At 37.7% G+C, this 22,734-nt stretch overlaps 1 protein-coding gene across 5 annotated transcripts in view; it reads right to left on the reverse strand.

Annotated features, from left to right (window-relative positions):
* The window catches only part of kmt2ca (lysine (K)-specific methyltransferase 2Ca), a 144,579-nt gene that overhangs the window by 103,251 nt on the left and 18,594 nt on the right, over window positions 1-22,734 (reverse strand). For all 5 annotated transcript variants that reach the window (XM_084399083.1, XM_084399082.1, XM_084399080.1 and 2 more), the window contains exons 2-3: window positions 12,493-12,663; window positions 1,820-1,917 (exon numbers count right to left, since the gene is read on the reverse strand). In XM_084399083.1, coding sequence (XP_084255209.1) covers window positions 1,820-1,917; window positions 12,493-12,662 — 268 coding nt within the window. In that variant the 5' untranslated portion in view covers window position 12,663. The remainder of the gene's footprint in view (window positions 1-1,819; window positions 1,918-12,492; window positions 12,664-22,734) is intronic.

Genomic DNA, 22,734 nt, shown 5'->3' on the forward strand with positions numbered 1-22,734 from the left:
TGTGATGTCACAAATTATTGAAGTGAACAAAATCAAGAAACAATCAAGATGATAGATACCGCAAAAACAGCAGCAAACATGTATCATTCACAGACTGCCTAAAGCACATTGCATATAAAACTGACAAGAGCTTTCTCCAAATGGCAAGATCTAATCTAAACCCATCAAATAAATTTCCAAAATGTTAAAAGTAAAAAATAAAAAAAAATAAGGAAACTTGATGAAAACTCTAGTTCAGTGAGTTCAGTAAGTCAGTGGACCAGACTATGCCAATAGTTAAAAGTCCAGCTTGCAAGACTAAGTAGTTACTACATGTTTAGACACACTGACACCCAGAAAAGAGATCATGTCCCATAATGCCTTTAGCCCTGGGTGGGATAACAACTCTCTCAGCATGAAAGTCTACAGCAGTCTACATTAGTCTTCCAGGATGTGGGTAAGATCGGAAGATAAGACGCCATTACTGGTTACCAGAACACGTTTGTGAAAAACTGCACCAGTGACAACTTAAGTGCCAAGAATAAAAGTTTCCAGCGTACTAAATGAAACGAAGATGTTAAGCGCTTTTTGTAAATGTGAAAATCATCTGCTATATCACTGACAAACACCTCAGAATATAACTGAAAAGTGCAAAAGGGCAGGAGGGGGATGGGATGTGCCTAATTATTATTAGGGCTGCAAAAGAGATTAAATGACATGGGAATTAGTGACAGAACATCTATCAAGTTATACACAATCCACCTCACACACAAATGTGAATTTACACAAAACATTGTTTATGAAGTAAAGTGCACACTTACTAAACTGCAGTATATACTGTAGAGTTTTCAAAAGGCACCGACTTCGGTACCAAGTCGGTTGTGAATATACCAGCAGTGTGACGATACCAGCATTTCGAGCACTGTTGAATGGATTCCTAAACACCTCTGATTGGCCATTGTGTTGTGTTGACACGCTCAACATATATGTCTGTGATTGGCCATTGTGTTGACGCGCTCAACGTATATGTCTGTGATTGGCTAAGTTGATCAACAATGACATCTTGGACGCTCTTCATCGAGCGCTTACTACATACACACACATGGGAGCGTTTAAAAGCAGGCGTCTATCAGCAGATCCCTAATATATCCACTGACAGACACCGCTTTCAAACGCTCCCGTGTGTATCTGTGTAAGTGCTCGATGAAGAGCGTCAAAGACAACATGTTTTTGAAGCGTTGATCACAGATTAGCCAATCACAGACATACACGCGTCAACACAATGGGGAACTAGAGACATATATGTTGAGCGCGTCAACACAATGGCCAATCAGAGGTGTTTAAGAATATATTCAACAACGCTCAAAATGCCATGATATGAAAATGTCACATTTTTATAATTTCAGTAACGGCTTGGTACCGAAGTCGGTACTTTTGACAACACTACTATATTGTATACTATATGACTTAAATCTCACAAAAGCTTGATTTACGAAGTCTTTTCGAACGAGTCATTTGTTTGCAAACTGGACAACACTGGTCAAGCAGGGAAGACAATAGGACAATGTGTTGCCTATGTTTTCTTTGTATTATTTTTCCAAGTCATTTGATCTCATTCAGGGCTCAACAGTAAAGATGGCCCAGGATATATGTGAGAGGTTCAGACAAGTTAACAGGGCTGTCACTCTCTCATCAGGAATAATGTAGCATGGTCAATTCATTTTATGGCTTGTGAACTTAAACAATTGATTTAGTTAAAATAATAATAATAATAATAATAATAATAATAATAATAATAAAAAACAATACAACACTTTCTTAAAAAAAAAAAAAACCTCACCCATCTCTGGTGTGATGTCAATGTCTGGAGTTGGTGTGACATCAGAGGCGTCCATGCTGTCCTCATCATCGGCCTGTGCACAACCTCGACTACGAAACCTGCAATAAAAATAATATTGTGAATATTCCACAACAGCAACGCCACAGTATTCTACAAACACACACACACAAAACGCTCAATACAGTATTTATCGCCTTATTGTGTACTAATGATCTTAACCATATCCACCTTTATAAACAAACCACTGAACTGTTTTTTTCCATCATGGTGCAGGGCAGAAACCAAAAGCATGGCAGACATGGCAAGTCTTCATTTGCATGTTTTTTTATGTAAACGTGCAGCATTTGGCAGTGAGTTTGAGCAGCGTTTCCTTTTTCAATTACATCATTTTCAAACAAACGCTTCTATTTCAAAAAGTCAGAGGATGCCTTGCACTGTTATGGGTGCTACGAAAACTATTTTACTCGCAGGATGAGTGCTGATATATGGGCTAGAGATCTTCATAACAGTGTGGGTCAGTGTGTGAGTCTCCACCCTTCCCCCACCCGCAACCAACATGTCAACACGCGTGGAACAGCCAATGGAGGCTCAGTGTGGCCTGCAGCAAGTGCTCGACTGCTCGTCACTATGGTTACAAAATCTAGTTCCCTACAACAGACACGATCAAGAGGTGCGCAAAAACAAAAAAACTCTACACACAGCACACTAAACATACAAGCTCTTTGAGAAGCCCTTTTAGACAGGTTTTGAGCAGATACATTATTTATTTGGTTTTAAAGTAAACTGTAAAGTGTATAAAAAGTCTGTTCAGTGTGTGCTGCCTACTTTTTACAGTAGATGTCAAATTCACTTCATGTTTAATGGAATACATATAGCAGACACTGCGATCATGTTATAACAAATATTTCCAATACAAATAGATTTGCATTTCCAGAAGAAAATAACAGCACTTGCAAGTTTTACACACCAGAGCCATGTTGCTGTCATCATGACACTCTTGTTGATGTATCCGTTTATGAGAATCAACTTATAAACACATTTTAAAATGAGTTCCTCGAACTGACTACTTCCTATACCCATAGCACTTCATGAAGGGGTGCAGTTAGGGCTGCACAATTATGACAGAAAAACATAACTGTCAATTATTTCACTTGATATTTTAATTGTGATTATAAGGGCTTGACATTAACACCCGCCAAATACGGTTGGATATTAGAAGTGGCGTGTAAAGCAGTCACTCCTACTAACCACTTCGGCGGGTTGAATTTTATATATATAATATATAATTTTTTCAATTATAGTCTGAAAGCATCTGAAATAATAAACTAAGTGCACTAAGCAAACTAGTGTTGTAGAAAATATAGATTTTTCAATACATATCAATACTGAAATATCTGAAACTCTTCCAATAGCCTACTAATTTCCTGCAGAACACGAAGCCAGCAGTGCTTTCTCGCTCTGTCATCTCTCCGACAGCAAGTTGACACACAAACCCGCCTCCTCTCACTCACTAGTTTCATTTGCTCGGGATGAATATTGTTGGTGTTACAGGGCTTGTATTTTGGCGAGGGATTGCGCATCATTTTTCTCATTCCCACAGATTTTGTGCTCACTCACACGCAAAGTGCGTGCACATAAAGCTGTCTCTTAGTACTAAATACAGTTTTTTTCATTGCTTATATTGCTCTTAAACAGTCAGATATACACAAAATAATGTCAAAATTACGGTCTTGGTGAGTATGTACGTAAGTGAACGTAAACAGTTGAGAAAGAAAATGCATGTGTAACAGTTAATGAATCCGTGTGTCAGGTAGTGACAACAGCCAAATATTCCTGCTGCCAAATTATGAGATAATATACAAAAAAAAATATATATATATATATATATATATATATATATATATATATATATATATATATATATATATATATGTATATATGATTATTAATGTTGATTAATAGAATTTACATTCAAATTGTTTATGTATTTATTTTGTACATCTAAACTAGTTCTTAAACAGTGCTTTTGAAAAGTAGCTAAATTGCCAAACACATATTTCATCACTAGTATTTCTTCGGTCAAAAAAAAAAAGTAATGTGATGATGATGTGATGTGTGTAGCCAATTATGGTGTCCCATACTCGAAATTTGTGCTCTACATTTCACCCATCCAAGTGCACACACACAGCAGTGAATAGTGAACACACACACCATAAACACAGCCCCGGAGCACTGGGAATGTTTGCTGCACCACCCGGGGAGCGATTGGGGGTTAGGTGGACCTCAGTTGTGGGTAATGAGAGTGGAAGAAATTGCTGTTTATTCACTCCCCCCAACTACATTTCCTGCCAGTACTGAGACTCAAACCTGCGACCTTCGGGTTACAAGTCCGACTCTCTAACCATTAGGCCACAACTAACCAAAATTGGTTAAACTGTTGCATCCATGTCTCGTTTATAGCCACAAGATGCCATTTCTATGACTATAACCATGTCAATCATTGCAATTTCATCAGTGACTCACACAGAGCATTATAATTAAGTGGATTCACTACCACATTTAAATGCAAACTTTGGACCTGAAAAATGAAAAAATATAATTTTTGTGAAATTGTGAATGCATTATATACAGAAAGTAAGCAAAAAAACTCTGCCTTTATAATCAGTGAAGCTGTCAATCATTACATTTTAGCACAAGCTCACACTGCAAACTACACTGCACAACGGATCTGTTATCTACACTATCTCTACACATGAGAGGATTCATGAATGCTATTCTTTTAATCACATATAAACATCAGCGCACATACAGCTGATCAAATACGGGAAGCTCAAACGTGCTTGCTTCACCTGAGGTTTTTTCTTTTGAGTCAAGCAAGTACGTTTCAGCTGTTTATCATATTTAATCAGCTCTATCTATATGCGCTGAACAATGTGTATAGGCGAATAAAATCTAAATTAAATCTGTTCATGAAATAAAGCAAATGTTTATCTTCAGAAGACTTGTATTAAAAAAAGCTTGATTCATATGGATAACTTTTACAACGCATTTATGAACTTTTAGGCTGGAAATTGTAATAGATGGACACAAAATAATTAGAGAATTAAAAAAAATATCTTCATTTGTGTTTTTAACTACAAAATCTTATGGGTTTGGAAAACCTTGAGTGTGGGTAAAGGAAAATTTTAACTTCCTGAGGTTTGAAGCTTAAGCACCTCTTTTCAACTGACCATTTGTTGAAAAAGACAATATCATTAGTTCACCCAAAAATGAAAATTCTGTCATAATTTACTCACCCTCAATCTGTTCCAAACCTGTATGAATTTCTTTCTTCTGCTGAACACAACAGAAGATATTTTGAAGATTATGGGTAACCAAATAGTTGATGGGCCCCATTGACTTACATGTTATTTTTTTTTTTTTTTTCATACTATTAAAGTCAATGGGGCCCATCAACTATTTGGTTACCCATAATCAAAATAAAGTTCAAAATATCTTCTGTTGTGTTTAGCAGAAGAAAGAAATTCATCTGTTTCCAACAATGCTTCTTTTCTTTATTTTAAATATTTATTTATTTCGGTCCTAATTTTGGAAAAGACTAGAACATGAAGCTTTGTGTCGCGCTTCTTGTATTTATCGAGCAGTAAAATCGTCCCTTCCCGCGCCTGTTGATGAGAGTCCGAAACAAGGACTGGTAGGACATTATCCTGCTCCACTTCACATACGATGAGTGGAAGGAGAATTTTAGAATGACAACAGTCATTTATGACTCTTCATTCAACAACAACAGCTCGTTCCATGCGCCATTTCATTACCACATTTCTACATCATTGCACATGCACAGTACTTTCCAGTTTTGGGTTTCAATCCAATCAAGTGTTTACATGTCCTCTCAATAAGATTCAAAAAGGTTTATACCACCCCTTATAAATTTTAATTGGATTATTTGGCAAATTCATTTCGATTGACGTGGTTAAATGTGACATTTATTCTGACTGTGCAAGTAGTCCAATTACATTCAAATTATTAGGGTCCATGTAAATGTCTTTCAAATTTACAATTATATGTAAAAAAAAAAAAGAAAGAAAAAAGACATTGAGTTTTTTGGGGGTTTTTTTAGTGGATAATTCCATGCAAGGGCAAACATGCGCTGATTAGCATCTGGAAAACTTCCTTAAATTATCCTGTGATTCTCAGAGCACTAAGATCTACAGACCTAAAGCTTCTTACACATTATAGAAGACAAGTCAACAAACTTTACATTGAATGTGGCTGTCTAAAAACATTAAATGTGAAACGAGTTTACTACTTACAGCTATATATAAAAAAAACAACAGTCCAAAGATCTTAAAACACTGTATGAAACCCAAATAACTGGGACTTGCAAACTACTGATCTCCCCAAGCACAATGCAGCATGGGTAGAATAATAGGCATCACATTTCCAGGCTAAGGTTTCTGGATTGAGACAGATACTGCTGCTGCCTGCTAGCCTGGCGCCCAGCGCTCTGATCAATGACCTACATCATTGAAAATGCAGGCTATTGTGCTGTGCTTAAGACAGGTTTAATCCAGGTCAACAACCCCCTCCTCTATAATGTGTCTCTCAAAAGATTCACATTACATGCGATATCTTGCCCAGCGACACAACAACTGAAGGCTAGCCAACTTCCCCAATGCCATTTAGCCTTTAACACCAGAGCGAAATGCTGGTTAACCGGTGAATGTCAGTATTTTAGTATTTTAAGAGTGCATTTTAAAATATTATGTAGCCTACGTAAAGCCCAATAGAAATTTGCATACAAGATGATGCAGAATAAACCTAAGAGTGGATTACAAACAAAATCAACGCATATTTCCACATTGCTTTGTCTTCTGTGTGAATAAGGTTTTTTTTTTTTTTTTTTTTTGCTAGTCAGACAGTGAACGTGATTTCACCAAGTACAACATGTTCCTGGGTCAACATCTTTGACAGAATCAGATTTGAGGGACACATTTACAGTTTATGTGAAGTGTAGGCTTACAACCAGGGTTAGGTGCTTCTACATTAGTGTTATTCACCTTTTCCATCATTTCCCTTTGATTTTAGGTACATGTTATTGGTACAGCAAGGTTTAAGGGTAGGGATAGGGTTAGGACTACATTTTCAGACAGGAATGTTGTTCCAGAATCAACAAAATATGTTGATCCAGGAACATGTCTTACTTGGCAAAATCGCAGTGACCCTAATCAATTAAATTTATAGAAGATCTGCTTTTGGAACCGCCACTATCCAGTGTTTTAACCTTTAAAATAAATTGATGGCAAACTTCTACAGATGTGTGAACATCTATGGGCATACAGAAAAAAAAAAGCTTCAGCTCCACAGTGAGAAATTTATAGCAAAGCTGCAAAAATTGCAAATCCAAGTGCTTATTTAAAATAGATGTTTTATTTTAGCTCAAGGCTATCTAATATTACTTTGCATGTACACATCCCTAGGGCATACACAGTGTATTGTGTAACCAGCGTAGGGCAAGTGAATGCAAAAGATCACATACCCTTTGCTGCTGAGTACATTTAAAACGATCAAAGAGTCTGATCTATTTTTCCTTTACATATACGTTAATTAATAAAATAATCGGCCCTCATGAAATCAAAGCAAGAATAAGAAGTTAACATCATTCACATTAAGAAAGATCTGCATAATACATAAAATGAAGGCCTTCGGAGATTTGAGAGCAGGGTCGTACTTAATGGATTTTACGTGTACTTTACCATCGGGGGTAACAAGGTAAACAAGTGATGGGATTTGGGGTAATGAGTAACCTGAAGATAAATAAACAGCCGTTAAGCAGTGCTGAGGTGCAGAGGGTCAGGACGTTCCCAGAGGGACTGTGCTCAGGGCATTTATAGAGCTCTGCAGTAGTCTGGCAATATCTAAAACACGGGACCCAAAAACAGATTGTCAGGAATACAGTTTGTTCAAACATAATATCAAATAAAACCTTCCTTTTTGGCTATACACACATAAATCACTGAAGTGAAAGTTCAGTTCAAAGGTTTGGGATCTATAAGGGTTTTTAAAGCTTTTGAAAGAAGTCGCTTATGTTCATGCAGGCTACATTTATTTATTGTGAAATAATATTACACTTTGAAATAACTATTTTCTATATAATATATTTTAAAATGTAATGTATTCATTTGATGCCTCATTACTCCAGTCTTCAGTGTCTCATGATCCTTCATATCATTCTAATATGCTGATTTGAAAAGCTTAATAAACATTATAAATTTCTTTACTGTCATGTTTGTTCAATTTAACTGCCCTTGCAGAATAAAAATATGAATTTAGTAATAAGTTACAAAGTTAAAATAAAAAAAAAATACAACAAATAAAACTGACAAAATAAAGTAGTACTTTAGATTCAGCATTTCTAGGTCACCAGTCAAAGGTAAGCAAATTTGACCATTGACCATGTGAACTCCTTTGAACAAAAGGTCAGATTACGATGCTACCACAGAAGCACACAAGTTTCCAACTACTAGGAAATTCTCAAACAGACTTTTCTCAAATAAACTTTTCGCTCAAATTATGCTGATAAAAAAATAAAGTAAAAAATAATAATAATAATAATAATAATAAAATAATAATAATAATACATTTGAAGCTAGAAAACTGCAAAATAGAAGTGTTCAGTCTATTTGTTCAGACTTTTGGACCCCACTCTATGGTTCAGATATCAACAATGCACAAATGTAATGCAACAACATGTACGTTTGATGTATTTTAAATGAAAGTCAACATTTTGTGATTATCAATTTAGATTTTCCTTCCCCCAACAACTCCTGGCCACAGTCACGGCACACTGGTAGACAGCAGGAGAAAGCACGAGAGAGAGTGTACGAGAAAGAGTGAGAGAGTGCCAGAAAGAGAGAGCAAAAGGGAAGCAGAGAGGGGAAAAAAGCTTACAGTGCAAGTAGTTCCAGCTTAGAAAGGAGGAGCCTAAAACCCGGGCCGGACTGACTGGCTGAAACGCGACGCACCCCCTTCATAACAGCGCTGCTCTCTCTCCACTGACACTTTAACCATTTCCTCACCCAGCACTCATGCTTACACAGTTCATACTTATTGACTTAAGTGTCTAGCATTAAAAAATACAAATAAAATAAAAGGAGGAGTCTGAGAGGGTAACAAAAACCTGCAAAATGTTTGATGCTGGTTTGAAAATGTTTTGAAATAATCATGTTAAAATAATCGTGTTTTTTTTTCTCAGCAGAAAAAAAAAAAAACAATTCCTAATCCGTACATTCACGGTATAACAGTCAACACCCGGGTAGACATGCAGGAAGTGATGTCAGCAACAGGCTAAAGTCACTATAAGTAGGCCCACACAGAATCTGTGCCCAGAGAAATCCCCAGAAAGAATCCCCCAGAATTTAAACACCCATCATTCACAACTTCTACACATCTTTGTATTGTTGTTTATCAAATATTTTGAACACTTTGTATCATTTTTTTAAAATACTCCAAATAATTCCCTACAGTTTTCATCCACATCAGCGCAGAAAATGCAAAAGAAGTCTGCCGACTCTGTCTGGACCTGAATTAGAAATAAATCAGAGGCAAGTGTTTTAAATTGAAAGACAAGAACAAATCCAACATCAAATCTTAGATGTCAGCAGCTTTTAAAACGTTGACTGGATCTACAATCATATCCAGCTATAAACTGGATTTAATATGGCCGGAGACATCGTCATAATAACAGAAGTCAGTTCCACAAAAAAAGTTGAAATATTATGGAAAACATGCCTAAAAAGTAAATCAATAGTATTCTTAATTTTCAATCATGAAAAATTCCTGGCAAACATTTTTTTTTTTTTTTTTTTTTTTTATACAGGAAGCCAGGCATTTAATCTATCATTTCAATAGCAACTCCATACATCAACCAACCAACTTCTATCTTTATGTATATTCCTCTTTTTATTTGATACATCAAAACACAAATATAACACTCAGAACAGCCTTACGTTTGACATTCTGGCAAAGAACCACTTAAACATGTCAGTGAACAGACTGTGGTGGTCAGACAAGCTCTTAGTGGTAAACCAATGAGTCAGACAGATCTTCACAATCAAGCATCCAACTGCAAGTTCAGCTATTAAGTCTAAATATATACACACACACACACACAGAGTTGTTGTGTTTACATATTTCTCCTTCAAATGGCAATAGTTGACTTTGTTTTGTTTCTACATATGAAGCAGGGACCACTCAAGTAGTATTTTAAAACAAATTGCTCACATGACCTTTATATATCTACCCATCTGCCAGACAGGGAAAGTGTTTTAGGGAAACTTGTATAAAAGCAGTCAATTTTGAAACCAGTCATGTTGCTATGCTGCCAAATACAGACACTTCCCCTTTAACTGAAAGCCTTTCCTTTCAGCCAGTTCAGACAATTGTACAATCACTTTGAAACCGAGATCTCATTTGAGTGAGGTTTGTGCATTGAGACACAACATTCATGGTGTGAACATGGCGTGTAGGTCCACAGAGGACTGTACCTGCCGTATCAGGTACCTCACTAATCTGCCCTATATCTGCACTGTTTATTTGACGGCCAACACTTGATCTCATAGCGGAGGCCCCGTATTCCCATCACAGGCTTGAAACTCACCAAATACCAGCTAGGCGACTCCTAAAGTAATGAAAGGTTTATGTATTTTAAGATTATAAGAGACTTATAATGCTCATGGCATTATTAGCAGCACGTAATAAACAGCATTCGCCTGGTTCAGCAACATGCTGTGTGAACCTGCGCTTCATGAGCGGTTGTTAAAGAATGAATCACATTGATGATAGTCATCTCCACGGTGTCAGCATGACCATGTACTGTACAACCTCAATTGAACTCTATAGAAAACACTCTACAAAGTAAATACAAGGTTTGTAAATCCAATTTAAATCCCCAAAAATGTACTCCTACGGAGTTCCATGTTTCTCACACAAAGCTATTATATGGCTTCAGAATACTTGGGCTCACAGCACTTTAATGACGTGTCGCTTTTGTGTCCTTTTTGTAACTGCATGGAAAACGGCCTTCAAATGTTCTCCTTTTGTGCTGCGCAGAAGCAAGAAAGTCAGATGTTTTTTTGTAGTGATGATTTTGGATGAGCTATTGAGTTTTTACAGAAAACCAGGGAAAATAAAACATCAGAAAAAGAACAAGGCGTCCATGAACTGATGACGCACCACGTCGGCCGCTTTCACTGCAGACGCCACTGTTGATTATAATGACAACAAAACCGTAGTTTTTTTTGGGTCTCACGTCCCGGTGTAGACGTTGTCATTCAGAATTACAGCCAGTCTAATATTTTCCCTTTCGTACACCCCATGCTGTGAAAGAGCAGATATACGTTGGAGCCAAAATCAACTTGGCAAAAAGAAAATGTCGTCCTTCTGAGCAGCATCTCCTCGTGTGCCTCACAGAGCTCTTCCACACTAATGCACATCGACATACTTGAAAGCCTCTTCCAGGTGCAGCAGAATACAGAATACCAGAACACAGCCCTCTCAAAACACACACAGACACACACATACATACTGGTAGGGCACGATTAATCGAAATAAAACCAAAATCACGATATGGCTAATTCTGATTATCAGTCGCAAAGGTTATGATTTAATTAAATGTTTTTGCAGCATCTCAGCAAAACGCTGACATCTTTCCATTCTAGAAATGAGAAGCACTTATCATCAAAAGAGAACCTTTAAGGGCGTCTTGCAGTTTTCTATCAAAATAAAAGTTTGGTGATTTAAAGTAAAAAAATAAAATAAAGACAACCATAAATATTACTATTGTAATCTTACAGTTGCAATGTAAAATTATTCACTTTTTTTTTTTTTGAACTTTGTATATTGACTAGTACAATATATTAATTTGTTGTTTAATAATTCTAATTTTATTTTATAATAATAATAATAGCTATTATTATTATTATTATTGCTATTATGGCCATAATGATTTAACATGTTGGCCATATTTTACAGCCGTACAAACAAGCACGGCAAGTCTAAATCACAAATGCCATTTTGATCAGAATTCTTTTTCTCCAAATCGTACAGCCCTACATACTGTTAACAAACACATCCCCCGAGCCTTAACATACATCTGACCCTAATCACATGATTTATCCAGGAGGTTTCTTAATAGAAAGCAATTCAATAATTCAAAGAATTAATGAATAGTTTAAATAGGCATAAGGGAGTTTAGGTGATAAGCTGGAAAACTGGCTAATACTTCAATACTAAAAAAGGGGAGGGTGGAGGGCAGGAAAAATAATCAGGTCATCATAATCACATGACAGAATTAACTAGCCTCATAAATCCCCATAAATATCATGATCGTTCCTGGTGTTAAGACTTATTGATTCAATCTAATTTCTGGGCAAATGATAACCTTCAATTCTGCCGATCAGTGGAATATCACAAACCAGAAAATTGTCTAAGTGGCAATGGTTTCATTCATCAAGCCCTTCAATATAATAAACTTGTCAGTGATTTGTCAAGTTATAATATTCTCATTTCCTGCTTTAAACAACACAGAGGAAAATGCAAAGCAGACACAAGGTCAGCTCCAAGTGTGTCATCATATGCAGACACGGTCGCATGGGAACAGGACATGCTCTTACTTTCTTTTGGACTTGGGTGTGGGTGTGACAGAGTTAGCATCCTTGCGTGGCCGGCCCCGTGGGCGTCTATCTGAGGGGGCCGGGCTCCCTGAGGGCGTGGCCCCAGCACTGCTCAGGGGAGGAGATGGTCCTTGCTCAGAGGGATCCAGACTCTTATCCTCTGATGACATTCTGTACAGAGACAAAAACACGTCCATTCATTACATGTGTTAGTATGACTCGGGTGTGACCCGCATAAAAATAAATAAATAAATCAATCTGGTCATTTCCTAAACATTTGTAAAGTACTATTTACCGTCAGCAAACTCCAACAAAAGGAATTATATCAGTAATGTGTCGCCAGTGGGCTTTTACACTTAACAGTTCAAGTAAAAAAATAAAAAATAATGATGAATAATTCAAGTAATAATACTACAAATATAACACTAACAAAAATACAAGATTAACATTTCTGCTTTTAATCCCTCAGACAGACATGCCCCATAGACTTCCATTAAACTGAGGATCAAGTTGACATTATTGTGTGCAGTAAATAGCAGCAAGTCACAGATGCTGTTTAGAAAGCTTAGTTTTTTTTCAAAAAAGTAGATTCCATTTAAAATTATTTCACTATTCTGGACAAAGTAAAAAGCATTATACATTTTACACAGCTGTGTGATGTAAAAATCAAACTTCAGAAAAAAACAAACAAAGAGGAATGAGTTTTATACATGAGAACCACACAGCATCCTGGGTAATAAGATGCACTTGGCTACTGCATAAAGCAAAACAGACAGGCCTGAGCTTAAAGGGTTAGTTCACCCAAAAATGAAAATTCTGTCAGTAATTACTCACCCTCATGTTGTTCCAACCCCGTAAGACCTTCGTTCATCTTCGGAACACAAATTAAGATATTTTTGATTAAATCTGAGAGCTGGCTCACTCCTCCATAGGCTTCTAGGTGACCGAAACTTGCTGGCCCAGAAAAGTTATTAAAGAGATCGGTAATATAGTCGAAGTGACTACAGTGGCTCAATCTTAAATATACCAAGCGACGAGAATACCTTTTGTGCGCAAAAAACAACAAAAATAACGTTGGACCAGCGTCGGCCAACAGTGAGCCTACGTGGTGACGTACAACACAGACGCGCTGCGCAAAAACACTACGTGAACTAACTCGAGGCCCAGATAGAAGGAAATGAATAGTGGAATAAAGTCGTTATTTTGGTTTGTTTTTGCGCACAAAAAGTATTCTCGTCACTTGATATCCTTAAGATTGAGCCACTGTAGTCACTTGGACTATATTAACGATCTCTTTAATACATTTTCTGGGCCAGCAAGTTTCAGTCACCTAGAAGTCTATGGAGGAGTGAGCCAGCGCTCAGATTTCATCAAAAATATCTTAGTTTGTGTTCCGAAGATGAATGAAAGTCTTACGGGTTTGGAACAACATGAGGGTGAGTAATTACTGACAGAATTTTCATTTTTGGGTGAACTAACCCTTTAAACAGCAAAATGCTTTTTTACTGTTCACAACTGTTCACAAGTTCTCCATTCATTAAATTCCACCAATAGTGGAACAGACAAACAGAACTGGGATTCATGGGATTAAGCAAATATACCTACTCAATAAATGTGGACATGTAAATGAAGCAAAGAGCCTGCATCACAGTTACAGTACCTATCACTATATCGACAATGATGTGATCCCGCACCGAACGGACCGAAGGGGACACCCCAGTTCTGAATGCGCTGAATGGAGCACTGCGCAATGTGCGCATACGTTTAAGTTTTGTTTGGAATACATGTAATGCACAAGTAAATGAATATGTGAATTGGATGACAACATTTAGGGTTCTCACAAACTGATTAGACTGGATTCATTCCGACTGATGAAAATGTATGCATGTTAGCATACCTATTGTTACTCCGCGACAGCAAAAGTGCTGCAATAATGACTGTTTTCAAACAAGTTTCCCAAAACCTCCGCCCACTCCCAGTTGCTGTCACTGTTTGAGTCAAAGTTGACACGTCAGGCTGGTCAGAAAGCTCAAACAAACAATGTTTTATAGCTCTAAAAGTTTACATTTTTATAGCTTTTTGGGGAAATCAACCATACAAATCACCTATTCATAGTTGTCTCTGCAAATGAAACGGATAGATGACAGATGTGTGAATTGTTTTTTGGACGTTAAAATACTAAGCTTTCTTTACAAAAAAAAAAAGCTCTTTACAAAAGCTCTGACATGCTTTGTCATGCCTCACGTCATAACAGCATTGATGCATCTACTACTCCGGTATAAATGATACAGCAAAATCGTTACTGGCTGACACATTTCTACCACTGCATGTTATATCCTGGCATGACTCCCAGCTCTGTGCCTCAGTGCACTGTTCACTCCAGCGCTGAGAGGTGAATGTGAGGAGAGGAGAGCAGTGCTGTTGACTCATAGTTGATGAGCATGAGCACAGCTGTGTGTGGATGAACACTGGGGAGATCTGCTACTCAGTGTGGCGCCGCCGCTCTCTGTGGAGAACAGCTCAAATTAATTTAGAGATTTTATTCAGCACAGTCATGCTGAGGGACAGTGGAGGAAATGGGGTGAGGAAAACCCCTGCGCAGCAGAGAGGCCTGTCCCGCTGCTTATTTGAATGCTGCTTTTACTGCCAGCATCACAGGGTCCCTTCTTTACCTGACTGCAACAGCCAGGCGGCAAAACCAAAAAACGGAAGTCATTCAACGGTTTATGTGTCGGCATTTGCAGAGAAATATTTCAACTTAAAGCTACATTGCAGGGCTACACAATTTATTTATAAAAAAAAAAAAAATGGCCTTGTGCGAAATATATAGTCTGCATGTGATCCACTATGCTGCCTGTATTCATGATACAGCGTTTTCAGTGTCTCAGATCTGTTCACTTTAAATTTGTCCTGCAAAGCACTCCAACATCCCTTCTCCACTTCAAGTTATTTTACAAATCTAATGCTACACCAGTCAGAGAAAAGAGATACTAAAAGACATTTTAAACAAATGTATTCAGTTTTCCACCAAACGAACGCTTGAGAGTTGTTGATACTCATTTAATTTGACTGGTAACACCCTGTAGTCTTATTCTAATTAAATGTATTAAAATGTAAGAATTTCACACAAGATGATACATCTAGTAAGGTTAGAAGAAAATAAAAATGCTCTTGCAAAGGTAAATAATGCCTCTGGGAAACAATTTAGGAGGGAAAATATCACTCCTTAATGAAAAAGTTCATTTCTGTCACTTCTGTGAACTAACCACTGCTCAGAATTTGAAGAATATGAAAAGCTTTGAGAGTCAGCTGTCCACGACAGGCCTAAACTAGCCAAGGCACCAGCACAGAAACATACACAGCAAAAACACCTGTCAGAGAAGAGAGACACTATGGCCCCGATCACACCTAACGCGTTTTCTGCAGTGAGAGGCGCCTTTTTTCAAATGTTTTCCTATGGCAGTGAGCGGTCTGCGCGCTGTTTGTGCACCCCAGGCGCCTCGCATTTTACCGCCTGCAGCGCCCTGCGTTTTTACAGTTGAAAAAAAAGCAACTTACTCCGAGCGGAAAAAGCACCCGACGTCACCGCGTTTTTTTCCACTGTTCAATCGAATTAATGGAGAGTCGGGCCTTCCGTTGTAGTGATGAAAGCTACAGTTGCTTGAACGCCCGGAGAGTGCGATGATGGAGGATGAACTCTGTCATTTACTCACCCTCAAGTTGTTCCAAACATGAATGTCTTCCTTCTGCTGAACACAAAAGAAGATATCTTGAAGAATTTCGTAACCAAACAGTTGATGGGCCCCATTTTTTTTTTTCGTACTACGGAAGACAATGAGGCCCATCAACTGTTTGTTACCCATATTCTTCAAGATATCTGCTTTTGTGTTCAGCAGAAGAAAGACATTCATGTTTGGAACAACTTGAGGGTGAGTAAAATGATGACAGAATTTTATGACAATAAACTTCACTGGCTTCCAATCAAGTGTGTGTGTGTGTTTAAAAAGTGGGACTAAAAAAAGACCCTACAACAACTACAGTGAACCAAAAATAAATTTCCACACTCAAGAAAAAAGACTGCAATCAGAACTGGGAATTTTTTGACTCCGTTCACTTTTGGGTCACTGAAAGAGCTCTGATCTCTGGTTCTTTTAAAGACAACACTTGTGAAAAATAACTGTACAGGGGCAGCAGATCATAGGCAAAACGTGACTTAACTTTGGTCAGGCTGCAGTGGAACAAAAAAATGACTTAAAACACTGCATGTGTTAAACAGGTAAAATAAGGGTAAAATGAGTGGCGCTTGGCCATGCAAACTCGCAGTCACGCTGCTAGGGTGTTGTCCAGGTACTACAGTGTATGTTAGGGAGCTGCTAGATGAGAGTGATTTTTCCAGTGTCGGAAGCAGGACATATATTTTAAAAGCACGGAGAACACCAAAGTCTTCATTAGTTTACTGTCTCTGTTCAACAGTTGTCCAAAAAAAAGGTAAAAGACAAACTATTATAGTGTTTGCTTTTCTATTATTAGTAATAGAATGGCAAGTGCTATAATACTTTGTCATCTTCGATAAGCATTCTTAAAATACACATTTATATAATTTAATATTTAATTTCACGAACCTACCAAACTTTAGCAAATCCAAACAGATCTTATGAGGTGTGCATTTGTAGCCTAAACAAAACAAAAACAAAAATGTGTGTGCATTGTGTGTAATGGATTATTGACTAAAATTTATTTTCGGTTTTCAGCTAATTGAAAACTTGTTTTGATTAAAAAAATATATAATTTGGTGCAACACTAACTTAAATATGAGCAATAATAAGAGTAACAATTGTCTTACAAAACAGCAAATATTTATTAGTTTAAATAGTAAGTTTAATATAAGTATTAAATAGAGTTTGGTATCAGCACAGCAATATTGTCAAGCATGTGACAGAAATGCAAACTGTTGTTTATGCTCTGTTCCCCCACTCTCTAGATCGCTTGGGAATCTTAAGCCCCTTTCACACAGCGCGTTGATCCCGGGAAATTGCCGTAAAACTGCCTTCTGTGTGAACGCAAACACTTCCCGGATTGATGCTGGGATGGGGACCAAGTAACAACGCGCCCTGTGTGAACAAAAGCCAGGACCAATGCCGTAAGGGGTGTGTCATAGTGATGACGCACTGCCATCGCACGGGCCTTTCTACAACCTATGCTACAGCATATCGGGAACGAGCCACTCGGCAAATCCAGTGGCGCTACTGGGGAGTATGGACTCGTCTTCGTGTAGAAATGATGAAGAGGAGTTATCAGCAGAACTGACATCTGACAGGAGTGATCACATCCTGACGTCACGTGTCTTTACGGGATGTGTGTGAACGCACTCACAGATTCCAAATGAATGAACCAAAAATAAAACGATCCCGGGACATATTTTCCAGAATCTCTGTGTGAAAGGGGCTTAAGAGGCTCTGGTCAGGAACAGGCCTCCTCTCGCTGTGGCTGTTTAGAGAACTCCAGCCAATCAGATGAGAGATGCCTTGCTATGATTCAGTCCTGTCTTGCGCTCTTATCTGAGCTTGGCAGTAGAAAAAAACAAGACAAGGAGAGCGACATCGGTTTTGCAGCTGGTGACTTCAGTATTCTGCAGGCTTAGAGGAAACAATGCTGTTAATCTACACAAGAAAGACCGAATGACAACAACAAATGCTTCAAGTCTTTCTGAACAGGGCCTTTCTAACTCAGGAGGCCTAGACTGCCTCTTTACTGCCATATTGTAAATGGAGATTTGGAGTCAAATTTACAGCAAAAACTGACCTTGATAATGATTTATATATTTATATATTTATTTGCCTTCTTTAAAATTAAACTTTTTTAAAGAACTATTGCATAAAATCAATATCACTTATGTAAGAAAGTGGTATTTCTTAAAATCACAACAATGATTTAGGCATGATATTCTCTTCCGCCGGAACTCGACTTGCGCATGACCGTTTCCGGAAGCCAGTGATTATAGTTTATTTTAAAGTTATAAATATGGATATTTTTCTTACAAAAACGCATCGCTTCGCTTCAGAAGGCCTTTAATAACCCTCTGGAGCCGTATGAATTACTTTTATGATGGATGCGCTTTTTTGGTAATAAAGTAGGGTACCATTCACTCCCACTATAAAGCTTGGAAGAACCAGGATATTTTTAATATAACTCCGATTGTGTTTGGCTGTAAGACTTCTCCAAAAGTGCTGATATTTCATAAGTATCAGCACTGATGCATGTCTTTGCTCACTCAAGACAGTCTGTCAGTCAGTGCAGTTACATTGTTACTCCAGTAGGTGTAGGCAAGGGACTGACTGTCTTTGTAACGAGTCATCATTAAAACGTTTATTTTAAAAATGAAAGAAAGTGTTGAAATTAATTTAACTTTGAGTTAGGGTTGGGCGATGTCTACCAATATGTCATGAGACGACGTCTATAGTGAAACATTGCGAAGGGGGGGCAACGTAACATTCTCATTCTCCACTAGATATTTTCCTCTACATCTCATCAGCAATTTTGATTTTGGCACGTTCTGCAGCAGCTGACCACTAAGGAGCGAACGTACAGTGATGTGATATAACTGCCAGATTCAAACTGTGCTTTCATGCTATGGCTGGCGCTGAGCCAAAGACGGACGCGTCAGCGCTTGTCATATATCACAACTACTCAGTGTTTTTAACCACATAATGTTTATTTTAGGTTTCAGACATTTAAGTACATATAATTTATAGCAAAACAATACATTTATAATTTGTAAAATACACAAATGGAAGTGTCTATGGTAGCAGCAACAACAATCCATTCAAATATATTTGCAGACGTGTTTTATTCATATCAGATACACAGTGTAAGTAACTATAAAGTTTACTCTATTCTTCTCGCAGTTTACCGGCCACTTACTTTAATGTATTTCGGGAGAAACTGATGAATTCACGTGCTTTAATAAATCCAACAGACAGGAATCTCTGAACTACGGCACCCAAACAAACATGGCGGCGCCCATCTCCCGTTACAGATCAGGATAATTTATAAAGGTTTTTAAACGACAAAACAAACTCAATTACACGTATTTGAGAACTGGAATAGAAGATAGTTGATGACATGGTAAGCAAGTCAGTTAATATTTAGAAATAAAAGCGCTACATCTGTCATACAGCGCTATTTTGGCTGTGGTGAATCACGTGCCCAAGCAAGACGCATCGCCATGGAAACATGTGAATTGAATTGTGATTCTACATCGTCGATTCAGCCCAACCCTACTTTGAGAGCCAATTCACAAAGCCCAATTGACGATCAACGGCATTAATTCAATGTATTGAACAGCACTGATGCCAGCCATAGGCATCCCCATAAATGTTGAAAGGATACTACGACCAAGATATATATATATATATATATATATTTTTTTTTTTACTTCTTTACACATTTTATAAGCTCTTCACGAGTTCTCATCGGGTCAAAATACCTTCATATGTAGGCTATGGACATACAACGAGCGCATTTATCCCAGCACACAGCATTGTTTTGGATGTTCGATAAGTTCTGTCTCAAAACAGGCAATATGCTACATCATAAAAGCCGACCAATCAGGTTGTGAACGTATCCCTATGCCTTTAGGTTCGGAGATAAAAATGCCAATCTGAGCGCAAAGCAAACCAGGACTAAAGGTTTTCTTTTAGTCCAGACCAAACGAACCAAACTATAAATGTGAACGCACCCTTAGATGTACTTTCATGTTTACGCGTTATAAAGTACCTTCAGCACTGACTGAACATGGCAGTATATTAAAAGGTACACTATTATAAGTTTTAGTTATTAATTAATATCAGTATTATCAATAAGATGAGTCAATACATCAATCCTTCCAAAAAGTGTTTTTGTCTTGCCATGCTTCACTATGGTAAGCTCATAATAAGCGTTTATAACGCTAAATCTCAAACCTCCGGAGAATCACCTGTTTAAAAAATAAAAAGGCAAACAGAAGGAGAGTCTGCAGGCAAAAAGAGAAGGCAACAGAGCTAACGAGAATCAACATTGGCTTGGCTTTTTGGAGATGGCGGGTACAGAGGTATTTGAAGTGTCGTTTTTATTACTCAACAGGTGAATGAGGTATTTTGTTGAACAGACAAATTGTGATATGTAGCTCTCTAACTCACTAAAATTGTAAAGCAGCATTATCTATTGTGAACGGTCATATACATCCGCAGTCACGCAGAGCCAAAGCACAAACAAAACAACAAGCAGCCTAAACATTATTGTTATTAATGGCATGACATGGCTTGTGACGTTGTGAGTCATGTGACGTCGTGAGTCATGTGATGTCAAAATGCTGGTGCCCATGAGGGGCGAACAGCTCCATGTAGAATACAGTTTTTCTAGAAGACAGAGTGCATCTAGAGTCAAATCTCAAGTACGATGAGTGTCAACATTTTACTCATATTCCTCTAAAATTGTACTTATTTCTTTGTGTTAAAACTAAGAGAAAACGTTCGGACTGTTCGCATAATGCTCACTGTTCTATGGGACACTCTCACAGTGTTATGAGCCACAGTCGACATAAATCAATTACAGAGGAAGAACAGTCACGGGAAACAAAGTATGGCATGCTCAAATACTGATTATTAATTTGTGGACCAAATACGTTGCATCACGCATGCCAACTGACAGACGACAGCAAAGATGCTGTAGTACGAGCAGCAGACTTTGCCAGTCCAACTCCTGTCCAGTGATGAAGAAAACTCCTTAGATAGAAGCTGTATTCGAGAATCACAAACTTGCTTCCATTACATTTAGAATGCCTACGTCATGCTTAAATTTACTGATTGGTTAAGATTTTAATTATCCAGCTCTGTCTTCATTAGCAGTAGACTTGGTGTAGCCTACCAGATTTACACTTTCTAAAACTTCTTGGAACAAAAAAAACTAAACAAAATAAAAATAAAACATCTGTTATTTCAATAGCATATAGAGTGTGAAGGAAAAAAGTTGCACATATGATTTGCGATTCTACATTGTATTGATCAAATGTATTCACTCATTTCAAAACCAAATTTTCTAAATGTCCGTTAATTACGTGATGTTGTTGGAACAAAGAAGTTAATGACCAGAGCAGTGCAGCACCCAGACAGTTTAGTGCAGCAGCAGAGTATCTGCAAACAATGGAGGAGCAAAGAAATGCATGCGAGTTAAGAGTATTGCAATATACAAGCTTTGTAAAGCAAAGGTGAAGTATGTTGGAAACACTATAGCAATTTAAAAAACAAAACAATTAGTGGGCTTTTACAATGTGCATGTTTGCTGCAGTCCACGGTCTGATTTCACACATACTTAATTCAACTGAACCCTGGTGCATTTTAAATAATCTTGCATCATCACAAACGTGCACGGTACATGATAGAAAACAGGGCGCAGGTCAATATATATTGTGTTTTTTATTCATTTGAACAACACTTTACTCTATGTGCGTCACACGAAGGCGGCTTTCTGCTGCTTGCAAACAGACTCTTTTGAGGAGACAGTGGATTGCGAGCCATTCATTTGTCACTCTCACATTGCACTCACACTGCATTGTCACTCTCGTTCGTATCCAAGTTAAACCATCACCACTGTCATCTCCGACATGCGTTTTGTTGAATTAGCTTTGTCGTCATCAGCTGAATCGCATGCGCAGGTGAACCTTTGTGGATTCTGTGGTATTGGTTATGAAAAACCACAGCCTAAACATTTAGTACAAATACAAATGCATAAAAACTGCTATTGCTTAATAACAAAAGAGGTTACACTTTATTAGTCCATAGTCTACTAACTATAAGTAACTTTGCAACTACATATCAACTAACTCTCATTAATATGCAACTACATGTAAACTAACTCTCATTAGAGCATTAGAATGTTAGGGTTCGAGTTAGTAGATAAGTTGACATACTTGCAAAGTTACTTATAGTCAGTAGAATGACCATCAAAAGTAAGAGTAAGCAGATATTAAGCAAACAGTTTACTAGTACTGACTGGCACTTGACGTAGGTTTTCAACGTCGGTGTTGTTGAGAACGCCATCGGCGTTTCACCTGGCTTTAAACTAGTTTAACTCCCAGAGGGCCAAACATGCCACAGGTGCTGCTAAACTGGTATTAACATCTGTCTCAGGTGATCGCATCACAATTAGTCAACCAAGACAGGTTGACATTTATATTAAGAGGAGGACATCCATCACTTAATGTGT

Source organism: Rutilus rutilus, assembly GCF_951802725.1.
Source record: "Rutilus rutilus genome assembly, chromosome: 24".
NCBI classification, from domain to species: Eukaryota; Metazoa; Chordata; class Actinopteri; order Cypriniformes; family Leuciscidae; genus Rutilus; species Rutilus rutilus.